Here is a 12,144-nt window from a genome sequence, read left to right as displayed (position 1 = left end):
AATTAGAAACTTAAAATATAATCAATTGTATTATAACAAGTGATTGGTGTGTTATCGGTAAAATCTAAAATGAACAATTGTATTAGTTGGAAACTTGAAATCCAACAATTGTATTATGATACTTGCTAACCGTGTTTTCTCTTGATCAAGGTCCCAAAAATTCAGCTAGTTTCAAACTGAATACAATATCATTTGATTTTAGGCAATGTTATTTACACATTCATTTTTACTCCTCACATCCCTCTCAATTTTCAACTCGGATCAAATGATTTAAAGAATATAATGAACTAAAAATAACCAAAGAGTGTAGGAGTATGAGCAAAAATCTATGAGATAACAAAATTAATATGAGATACAACAACAACAAAGCATTTTCTCAGTAAATGAAATCCGCTAACAATTAATATGAGATAAATTAATAAAAAAATATTGAGACACGTAGATAGGTAAAATATGTAACACAAGTACAATAAAAATGAGTTGACGTGGACAATGAGTCAGCCGACTCTATCCAATAATCAAGTAAAATTGAATTATATCTAAAATAATGTTAAAAAGAATAAATTTTTAAATCAAAATTTACAAACCAAATAATATGATTGTTAAAGATTAAATTATTACTTAAGCTTTAATTAACATGCTTATTTCCTATTAATGACACTTCATTTAATTTGCAAATTTAGTTTAAAATTTTGATCCCCATAGCATCCAAATAACTAAAGATAATTAAGTAGCAGGCACAAAATTGGACACCCGATATACATAGGTCCAACAGAAAACCAAAACCTAATGAAATATTGCTTTTGAAGACAAAATTTATCGATCCAAAGTCAACCAAACTTATAAAATTTGCCCACATGAACTCTCGAACAAAAGGAATGACTAGCCAATTCCACGAGGAAATTAAACTACATTCTGAAAGTACGCAAAAACAAACACTCTTCATTCGTCTGTAACGATGGTTCCCCTCTCGCTCACATAGATACCATCAAGAAACTTCCTGATATCCTTGTTCTTGACATGGCATTTCTGTCGAAACAAATACGACAAAAAAGGTATCAGCAAGCGAGCGCAGCATTATCCACGATACATATTGTCAGCATAAAGAGAGATAAAAACTAGATCAATAGCGGGAGAGAGAGAGAGAGGGACCTGGTTGATCAGGGCACAAGACCGAGAAACAAGCTCGATATCATTTCCATCCAAGATAAGCTCATCCTTGACCTTCTCAGATCGAGTGATATTAACACCATCAAGCATATCCACCTTCCTCACCTGATTGACCAAGCAGACAAATCATCAAGACGAATAGACTATAAAGCACAACATTACCAAATACAAAAAGTTGTTTCATGGTTCAAAGGTAAAAACAGTTCAACCTAACCTACGACATATTCGTTAATAATACATAATTAACCGCAATCAGCAATCAAACTTTTCACTTCTCATAAGTTACAAACCATGTCATCCGGCTCTTTATAATCCCATGACATAATTTACAACATCTTATTGCATTCAAAGACGGTGAAAATCATCAAATTCTAGCAGAAAAATGAATGCAAATGGTATAATGCTAACAGCACCTAAATCAAGAATAGAGGCTACTATCTCGTGGACATAACATAAAACACGAATCAAGCAATCAGAACCAGAAACCGACACATTTCCACAACATCGATAGGAGAGATTCATTCATTCTTCTGGTGTCCATCACAACGGAAAATGTCGATATGCCATCTTTAAGGACTAAATTACATACGTCATCTTCAGGGACTACATTACACCAATGACAGCGAGGACTACTATATCTAATGTCACCTTGTGCATAACACGCAACCATGTACACGGTCGAAAAAAAATAAGTAATTGTAATCACTCCAATCATGCCCACTCTGAATTCAAAACCAGAAAAAAAGCGCATAGAATCACGATACTTTGTGCAATTCCGCAACATCAACAGGAAAACAATCATAAATCTCAGCCTAAAATGGAAATGAAATCTCACATACAAAATCAACTTTCACAAATCAAACAGTTGAGACAAATCATTGAGCTAACAAAACCCAAAAATGCACAACAAACATCAAAATCAAACTCAAATAACTACAAAATCAAATCAAACCCAGTTAAAATCCGGCAAAATGGTGGAAAAGGGTACCTTCTTTTCACCCAAAAAGTTACGGATCTCGATCGCCTTGGCCTCATTAGTGATGGAGGCATTGATGGGAAAATGAGCATACACGAAACGCATCTTGTAGCGGTACCCCTTGGTGACGCCGGTGATGAGATTTCCGACGTGGGAGAGGGCGGTGCGGATGGCGGCGCTGGTTTTGCGGGTGCCAAACCAGGCCTCCACCTTCAGCTTCCGCTTTCCGGTCTCCTCGTCGGTGACGAGCTGAAAGTCCAGGTTCAAGTGCTTGAAGTTGCGGACAAGCTTCCCGCGAGGGCCTTCGACCTCGATGATCTTGGCGTGAACCTTGATCTTGACACCGTCGGGGATGTCCATGGTCTCGGAGGAGAGGATGGTCTTCATCTCCGCTGCTGCTCTGGTTGTCTCTCTCTCTCGCACCGCGGCTCCGGTTGGTGTGTGAGTTTGATTTGGGCGAGACAGGAAACCCTAACGTCTTGTGAAATGTTTATATAGGATGTTAAACCCTGTGACTTACCTTGTATGGGCTGGGCCGTGCCGATAGTAGCCCAGAGAATGAAAGTGTTATGGACCTGGGCGTGATTTTCAAATTATGGTACAAGCTGGGCCTGTCGACTTAAGAGAATTGGGCTCTTTCAAAAATAGTAATAGTTAGATACGACATGGGATCGTCTCATCACCACGATCAGGAAGACCACTAGAACGTAATACTAAGTGGTTAAAATATAATTTTATCAAAAAAAAAACATATATATATATATATATATATATATATATATATATAACCAATTAAAAATTTTAGTGAGAGTTCATAAGAAATTAATAAGCAAGAAAGATGTTAGTAACCTTCATATTTGGGATTTTTTTAACTTTTTTACATGACATGTGTCATATTTTACACAAAAAACAAGACTTTTCTTTAAAATTATAGTTTCTAGTTTTCATCTTTAATTTCTAGCCAAAAGCTTTAAAGGCATTTTTTGTGTAAAAACATGACATTTGGAGAAGTAAAAAGGTCCAAGTACAAAGGTTGCTCGCAGTCCTCCTTAATTAAACCACAACACAATTTTCTTTATCTGCATGTGGTTCAATATCTTAGTGGTTAGGATGTAAGATTTTTACTCATTATGCATCTCGGGTTCGAAACTTATTATCCTGAACTAATGTAATATTTTCAAACTCCTCCTCTTAATAATAAATTCTAAAAATTGAATTAAAATAGTGATCATGAATCTCGGATTTAAAAGCCCTAACTACCCCTTGTGTTGGATTTCGAAAAGCCCAATTAAAAATAGCCTTGTTTACTACAAGTAGGCGATACGTACTGCACAAATTTAGATCATGTCTGGTGCCTAGATTAACACTAGGTTGCATATCGTAACATCTCACATCTTTTAATTTTCAAACTCGACCCTTTGTTTTGTTTTGATCTTTCCGCCGCCACCCATATGATGTTATTTTGTTGCAATAAGTCTAGAAGGCTTAACCATATGACTGACTAGCTACAAAGGATGTCTGCCATGGCCGAAGGCATAAGGATGCCATACCATGCCATGGCCGAAACCATCGTGATTGAAAGCAACGTTGCACGCCTTGTTCATCGGTCATTAGGTCATGTCAGGCCATGGGTTGGAACTTATATATAAATATGTCCTTGAGTTTTAATGATAAGGACAAAATAAATGGTAAAATGAATAATATCATAATTGACATTTTAGTATAAAAATATGGTTTTTCGTTAAAGTAAACAGTACCGGAAGTTTTTTGGTAAAGTTTCCAAATATATATGCAAGAATTAATGCAACAGTAAACTAACTCCTCTGTATCGTTCCAAGCACAGACTCTTATCATTTCGAAACTATCAGGTCTTTGTTTGTGCTTGACAACACATATACACACTACCTGCAAAAGCACCACAAACATCTTCAGCCTTCAGGCAAATCTTGCAGAAAGGGTGTTTCTGTTTTTCCATCTCTGCTCATCTTTCTCCTCAGTAACATCCATGGCTCCTCCAACAAAATTCTTGGCAGGCAGCTAGCAATTAAATGACTAGCCAAAGTTGGACAATTCGTAGTAGCAAGACGTACGTATATAGTATTCAAACATATATAGTGATGAATTTAAATTCTTACCTCTATTAATCAACAAATGAGGCAGAAGTTATCTCCTAGTAAATAAATAAGGATACAAGCAACAACCATCTTCATCTGCTGATCATCTTCATCTGTACATAAACTCTACTTCTTATGTATTTACATAAAGCTGAGTTTTGACTTTTGAGCTTCAAGCATGGCCTAACTCCGACGGACAAACAAACGACTATTTCACAATCTTTTGATCGTTTGGGAAGCTTAATAAAGTATTCTTCCCAAACCTCCTTCGTTTGAAACTTATGGAGTGTAATTAATAACTTCTTCAAGACCAACGCATTAGTGCATACTGTGTCTCATGATCTCCGTCAAAATCAATAACTTCAAGTACCTTTAGATGCGACAAGAAACAAGGAGACACTATATCTGCATTACGCATAACGTTTCAATTCTTATTTTTATGGTTTTTTCCTTTGGAGAGTAATTTTTATGTACCATTTCTTCCAGCACACTTTTATTTTTCTTTTATCTCTTATTAAATATAAAAAAAATAATCAAAAGGCATAAATAAGCAGATGCGTTCAAAAAGAGAACGAGATGTGCAAAAATAGCAAAAATAAATCGTGTCCATTTTGTGCAGCCACCCGGGCCATATGGTAAGTTGCTTGTTGCAATAAGTCTTGGGTGACTTGACCTCCATATGACTAGATACAATGTCACACCGCACGCCATGGATGGCCGAAAGCAACCTGATGGCAAAGTTCTTCGCATGCAGTCGATCCCATTGTTTATTCTTTAAATTTGAAATTGTTTATATGACACACCCCGACCGAGATCAGGGCGTGCTGGTCGTCACACAAAGGTGACGTAACCATGTGCACGTGCGGAAGCTAAAAGAGTAGTAATATAAAAGTACGAATAATTAAAAACTAGCATACAAAGTACTGAGACAAGTGCTAGTATAAGTGAGATACAAATTCAGAGCAAGACTATAGCAGTCCAAAAGAAAAGTTGCGACATAAGTACACCCGAAGGTGACCCTACGCTGGTGAGTATCTGTCAGAAATGCCGGACAAGCTCTCTGGGAAACCACCGAAACTGCTAATCAACTAGAACCTGGAGGGGCGCAAAACAAAAGCGTGAGTGGGCAAAAACAAAGCTCTTTGAAAACCATTTAGCAAAATATATTCTAACCCCTCGCCGTAAAACTTGTATACTTCCCAGAAAATAAACATATATACGTATGTATAAATATGCCATACATGCTCAAGGGTATGCCAATCATGCTCAAGATATGCCATGTCAAAACCTCAATATGAAATGCAAGTGCTCAGGTATAAGTCATATCAACAGCATAACATCTGGCAGCCGGAGTCACCTAACGTGACCTGTACGGCTGCATATAGAGCTCAAATCTCAAACTCAATAACTGAACCTGCCCACGAGTCGGAACCACCTAAAGTGGTCTGTACGACAGGCCTGGGTGTAATACATATATACGCTCTAGTGCTACGATCACGTGAAGGCTGTGCGAATAATCGCGGGTCACCTATGAGTCGGAACCACCTAAAGTGGTCTGTACGACAGGACTGTGCACCTAACTTGGATCCAAGCTGAGCGTGTGGTGCGGGAGGTGAACATCACGTGAAGGACTGTGCCCTACTCTGGGCGGGAGCACTAACACCGGGGGTGTAGGTTATGAGCTCTCTAAGCATCTCAAACTACTACTGAAATGTGAACATGTATACCACTTACCTGGCACTTACCTGTGCGTCCACAGCACCAAATATGCATATGTATGTGTGTACCACTACTAATGTATGCAATGATGCATAAACGATAATAATATGGTGCATGGCATAACGTAAATAACCATTCTTAAACAATTTCTGAGAATATAAATGTATATAGGTATATACGGAAAACAAAAGCCCACTCACTGGTAAGTGGAAGGGTCGTAGCCCTCCTGCCTCGAGTGCGAACGCTCGTCCTCGGGGTACGTGTCACCTATATGCGAAATAACTATAAAAACGTTAACTTTAAAGCACATAACCAACTTCTCGTAATAACTTCTCATACATTGCTCAAAATGGACAAATGAATATACCAACGTGCTCTACACAACCTCAGGATCATAACCATATTTTTAGAAAAAATTTCCTCCGCCGCACGCGCCCCCACGCGCTGGCCAAGACACGGCCACACGCGCCGGCCACGCGCAGGCACGTGCGGCGCACACGGATGGCGTCAACTGACGCCGTGAGGAATATTCCGTTATTTCTAACGGATTCCGTCAACGGCGTCAGGAATATTCCGTCAGATTTGATGGAATATTCCGTCACCTTCTCCGGCGACGTCGTCGGCGCCGGAAAACTGGAAAAACTTCAAACTTTGTTTTCTCACTCGTTTCTCAACCATTTTTCATGATTCAAACACCAAAATGAAGCTTAGGACTAGTAGAATCACGATATACTACTTTTAAAGGCTAAAAACCACGGGATCATACCTGTCTCAAAACTCAAAAACCGGCCAACTTCGAAACCCACGATTCCGACGTCCAATTTCGTCCAACGAGTTACTCCGATGCTCCTTAGGACCTCACTAAGACACCTATGAGCTTCAAAATCCCAAAAACGAGCTAGATCAAAGCTTGCATGAACAATACTCAAAACGGATTACCTCGAATCGACGTGAAAACGGTGAAGTTCTTACCTGAAAATGGTATGGCTGTGCTCCCCTCGACCTCACGAGCTCAATTGTGTCCTTGGTTTCCTCGATCTGTGATGGTTTGAGGGGTTTTGGGTTTGTCCGTACAAGTTTGAAGGAAGAAGAAGAAGAAATGGGAGCACGGGAGAGAGAGAGAGACAGGGAGAAGACAGAGGATGAGGGAGAGTGAGACAGTGTGTGTGTGTGTGGCCCTACACTTGCCAACACCACACAAAACAACAAAAAACATAACGAAATGAACTAGGGGTAGAAAAGTCATTTCACTAGTATGTTTTAATAATCCCGGGACGGGATGTCACATTATATGTCTGACTTGCCAAGTATATAAAAATAAAATGGATAATGATTTTTCGTTCCAATGTCAAACATGTCTGTTTATCCAACCCATTACTATATATATACAGATTGCTTAAGAGGAGGGATTCTCATTTTTTCAAAAAAATAGGAACATGCTCCCCACCGTTGGATTTAACTTTAATGAAATTGTGTGGTTGAAATTATGTGTGTGTGTCTGTGTGTTACTCACGTAGTTATGCCCTCCTCCCTGGGCCACCACCTCAAATTTGCCACTAACTAATTATTAAAAATGTATATTTCTATTGTGATCATACGTTATATTTTTGTTAATCGTTTTAACTTTTAAGATCTTAATTTGAGTAGAATGTTGATGATTGAATACTAATTTAGTCACCTTCAATGGAGCATGCATAAATATATGCCGATTATAGCATTCAGATACCAACACATAGATCTTATTTGATAAAAAAAGATTACTAATATTCCTTTCAATTAAACAAAGGCAACAAAGCATTGTCTTATTTTTTTTCATAAAGTATTTAGGAATGTATTCGATTGAGATTGTGAGTAAATTCACTCAAAATTTAACGGGAGAGGTTAGATTTGTCAAATCCTAATATAAAATATAAAATCTCTCTAAATCCGTCAAATCGTTCATTAAAAATCTTTGATCCATACACCTGGATTTATATCTTTTTCTAAACCCTTTTGAATTAAATTTCCAATAGCGATATTTTTGAAAAAATAAATAAAAAAAATTAGAGTTGCAACTTAGAGGAGGAGGGCAAGCAAAGAAGGCAAGAGGGGGAGAGGTCGCGTTGGTTACAAGCAAAAAGAAAGAACCTTTTGGGAATCCATTGAGGGTCAAATTGCAAAACCGCGAATAATGCGCGCAAAGGTATTTATTTTTGGAGGGTGGAAATCAAATCCTCCCAAAAGATACATGCATTTTTTTTTTTGGCACTACATAACTGACGCTTTCATGAAGACAACATATATGAGGTTGTCCCTTAAGCACAACCCACGACAAGTAATCCAAGGTGGTTGTGGTGGTGGTCGTTGAGCCCGAGGATCACTCCTCCACTACCTGTCATATTCCGTTAACTTTTCCCTCCTCATCCTTCTCCTCATCGTCCCCGAAAGCTAGCGCATCTTTTCGAGAGCCCGGTGATCATTCATTCTATCCTTTTGTTCGCCATTGTCTTTGGCTTCGGTTTCCGGCGAAGGGCAGGCGGGCAGTTGTTTGCCTCCTCTTGCTGCTGCGGTGGCGGCGGTGAAATCGTCGTGTGTTTATTTATTGGTGAGAAAGTTGAGAGAATAATAATACGATGACGAAGACGAAGGGAAGGATTTCGAGAATTGGAAGCTATGCAATTGCGTCTTCCAAACTAGACGGCCACCACCAACAGCCATGCATTACCTGCACCACCTTCAACATCCTCGCTCCAATTTACAAGCGCCTCAACCATGACGTACGCATCATATTCCTTTGATTCCTGTAAAACTTGTCTTGTTATTGCTTTTTAATCAATGTTTGTAAAAGGGTAATCTCAAGTTTTTAACTTTTGATGTTCAGGATCCTGATAGTCGAGAAAGCGATCACAGAGCGTATTGGCTGGCCAGGAACCAAAGGATACTGGATTGTTTGTTGGCTGAGAGATCTTCCATCATTTGTCTTCAGGTTTGCATTTCTTACAACTTTTTGAAAGCATTAGGGATGGGAGTTGCTACACATTGTTTGATGGCATAACACAAACGTGGTGTTTATATATCTCTCTGATTGGCACAGGAGTTCTGGGTCGGAAACGAAGAGCTTGTGAACATTTACGAGAAGAGACTTGGAGATGCTGGTTATATCAATCTCAAACTAGGACGAACCAACAACCGTGGCGATGGTAAGTCTTCTTCATTTTCCTGTTTAGATTGCATAGCATCATCAATTCCCTTAATCTCGATTCGAGAAAAAGAATAAAAAAGAAAAAAAACAGATGGTGAGATGGGGAGAGATTAATGAAATAAGTTAATCTGCGATTTTGGATCGAAAGAAAAATCTGTTTTGTTGGGATATATGATGGAAACTGCTCATCCTATTTTTATGGACACATTAAACATTGTCATAAGGTGTTTCTGCTGGTGTACAGGTTTGCTGACGGCGGTGCATAAGGACTACTTTAGAGTTGTAAACTATGAAGAGTTGCACTTCAATGATTATGGTGATCGTGTTGCTCAGTTGATACATGTGGAATTAGCTACCCCAATTTTGCAGTTCCGAAACAATGACATTCGGCAAGAAATTCTCATTGTGAACACCCACTTGTTATTTCCTCATGACTCGAGTTTGTGTATAGTTCGATTGCATCAGGTAGCTCCATTCTCAATTTCATACTCTTCCTTTGTATGTATGCAGTGTAACATTTTCTTAGTAACAACATTTTGTCGGTTTCTCACCATAGGTCTACAAAATCTTACAACATTTAGAATCTTATCAGAAAGAGAACAAGCTTAATCCCATGCCGATTATACTCTGCGGGTATTTCTAATGCCTTACATTGTTAGATATTTTGCTCCCTAATTTTCAAATCATAGCCATTGTAATATTTTGTTCCAATATCTTCTTTCTTCAGTGACTGGAATGGAAGCAAACGTGGACATGTTTACGAGTTTCTTCGGTCCGAGGGGTTTGTATCTTCTTATGATACTGCTCATCATTATACCGATGCAGATGCACACAAGGTCAGTATCTTCAACTTGACACCTATAATTTCGTTTTTGTATGCCTGTAACTCATGTATTTCATATTTTTCATGCAGTGGGTTAGCCACAGAAACCATAGGGGAAACATATGCGGCGTTGATTTTATATGGCTTCTCAATCCTAATAGATATCGTAAGCTACTAAAAACTAGTTGGACTGAAGCAGTATTTGGAATGTTCAAGGTCAGCAATTCATATGCATTGCCTGTATACTTCTTTCTGTCACATTGCTGTTCGTTCTGTTTCTGATGGGATAAATTTTCACAATTTCAGTATCTACTACGAAGAGCTTCGCTGACAGCAGATGATGCCTTTGCTTTTCTAAAGGCTGATAATCCTGTTGATTACATTACCTATTCAGGTTTCTGTGAAGCACTTCGACAGGTACGATATCAATTAAAACTGATATTTTCTCCTAATCTGTATACTCTTGTTCTGAATAGAACCTTTGCCTGCTAGTAAATATTCCAATTGGTTTCTTTCTATGTCATGCAGCTTAACATGACAGGTCATTGCCATGGACTTAGCCACGACGAGGCAAAGGATTTGTGGGTTCAAGCAGACATAGATGGAAATGGTTTTCTTGATTACATAGAATTTCAGGTAAGTTATTTCACCAACTATTTCTCATTGTTATTAGTTCTCTATACACTGCGGAGATTGATTAGTAGTACAGGGAGTTTAAGCTTTTATGTAGGAAAATGATTTTGCTTTCCGGTTGTCAGTGGGTCGCCTATGTGGATTTTCACCCGGCAAATTTGGTTTAGAAAACTTGGCAGTTGAAACTGTTCTATATTTCAGCACCATTAGACAGTTTTATGACGTTTATGCTACTACTAATGGCAATGCAGCAGCGAATTTGGAATCCGACGGGGTCAGAGCAGAAAGATGAAAGCGGCAGTGACTGTGATAGTGATTCCAAGGGTATTCAGGAACAAACAATTGGTTTCAGTGTCAAAAACGCGGTTCTCTTCCCTCCTGAAGTGGAGAAAGGAACGTGGCCCGAAGACTACTCTCTTTCCGATCATGCACGACTCACTGTGGTTTTTTCACCAATAAGAATGCCTTGCTCTCAGATGATTCTCTGACAACCTCAAGCTCAGCAGTACTTGAGTGAAAAGAACTTTTATCTGCATTCCTCCGTTTTAATTGTGTCTGTGTTCGAAGCTCAATCTTTCGTATACAAACGGGCAAACATCAGTGAACTGGCCTTTGATCTGCAACTGAATAACAGAACTAGCATCCGGATTACACATTTGGCCTTTTCATTGTGCCCATTGATGTGGGAAAAAAAGGAGCCTAAGAATAACAAAGAAGAGAACAACTTTGCCCACCCCCTAAAGTAATCTAACGGCAATCAACGGAGGCGTTTGAGCATAACTCCCACTTTAGGGGGTGAGCAAAGTTGCACTTAACAAACAAAGAGTTGTATAGCTTGTGTGCATTTGTAAAGATCCTATAGAGTTGTATAGCTGTCTGTGCATATATTTAGGTTTGCAGCTATCCCCTATTTGTAATTTTGTAGCAATATTGGTGAGATGTACCAAATTAGAGGCATTTTTGTACTTACAAATGCATTCAGCATCACTGTTAATAACACACTAATTGCAACTGATTTTGCTCTTCTGCAACATATTGCCATCTTACAATCTAACTTTTTCTAATTTTCTGACAAAGGGATATTCTAATCTACTCTACTCTATAAGAAGGGAGATTCAAATTCGGACGCAATATGATGAACACACCGTCCTCCTAACTAGCTGGCCTAACCCATGTCAACATCATTGACAATCATAAAATAAAGGTAGATTAATTATGGCTAAGGTAATGTGTTCTCTCTAATCCTTCATTAGTTTAGTTGAACATCGTATAGTTAATAGTGTGAATTTTTTATTTAGTTGAAATAAGAAATTCAGTAATGAGTCTAATGGCATTGAAAATAATAGCCTTGTTTTGGACTATGATTCAGAAACCCTTTACTTCTGATTAACAAAGTATACCGAAAGCTTTAAATGCAGTGTAATTAGGGAAACAATTAACAGTTCCTGCCGAGCCTAATCTCAACAAGTTTCTCTTTCTGTATGAGGTATCAAGCTATAAAAAGCACAAAATTTACAGAAAAAGTTGG

General features: G+C 38.5%; 2 protein-coding genes across 2 annotated transcripts; one reads left to right on the top strand and one right to left on the bottom strand.

Moving 5' to 3' along the window:
* Positions 1–763: 763 nt before the first annotated feature.
* Positions 764–2,598, bottom strand: LOC137733622 (large ribosomal subunit protein uL6). The gene is made up of 3 exons (XM_068472760.1): positions 2,159–2,598; positions 1,153–1,275; positions 764–1,029 (listed from the first exon to the last, which is right to left on the bottom strand). Exons 1-3 carry the CDS (start codon positions 2,531–2,533, stop codon positions 943–945), a joined length of 585 nt encoding a protein of 194 aa, XP_068328861.1. The 5' UTR covers positions 2,534–2,598; the 3' UTR covers positions 764–942.
* Positions 2,599–8,161: 5,563 nt separating this feature from the next.
* Positions 8,162–11,622, top strand: LOC137735489 (uncharacterized calcium-binding protein At1g02270). The gene is made up of 10 exons (XM_068474920.1): positions 8,162–8,735; positions 8,840–8,944; positions 9,053–9,158; positions 9,405–9,625; positions 9,717–9,793; positions 9,888–9,996; positions 10,074–10,199; positions 10,290–10,400; positions 10,512–10,619; positions 10,868–11,622. The coding sequence occupies exons 1-10, from the start codon at positions 8,592–8,594 to the stop codon at positions 11,102–11,104; spliced, it is 1,344 nt and encodes a 447-aa protein (XP_068331021.1). The 5' UTR covers positions 8,162–8,591; the 3' UTR covers positions 11,105–11,622.
* The last annotated feature ends 522 nt before the right edge of the window (positions 11,623–12,144 follow it).

The sequence above is a fragment of the Pyrus communis genome, chromosome 5, assembly GCF_963583255.1.
Source record: "Pyrus communis chromosome 5, drPyrComm1.1, whole genome shotgun sequence".
NCBI lineage: Eukaryota > Viridiplantae > Streptophyta > Magnoliopsida > Rosales > Rosaceae > Pyrus > Pyrus communis.
The sequence above is the reverse complement of the archived record's forward strand: the minus strand, read 5'-3'. Positions and strand labels throughout refer to the sequence as shown.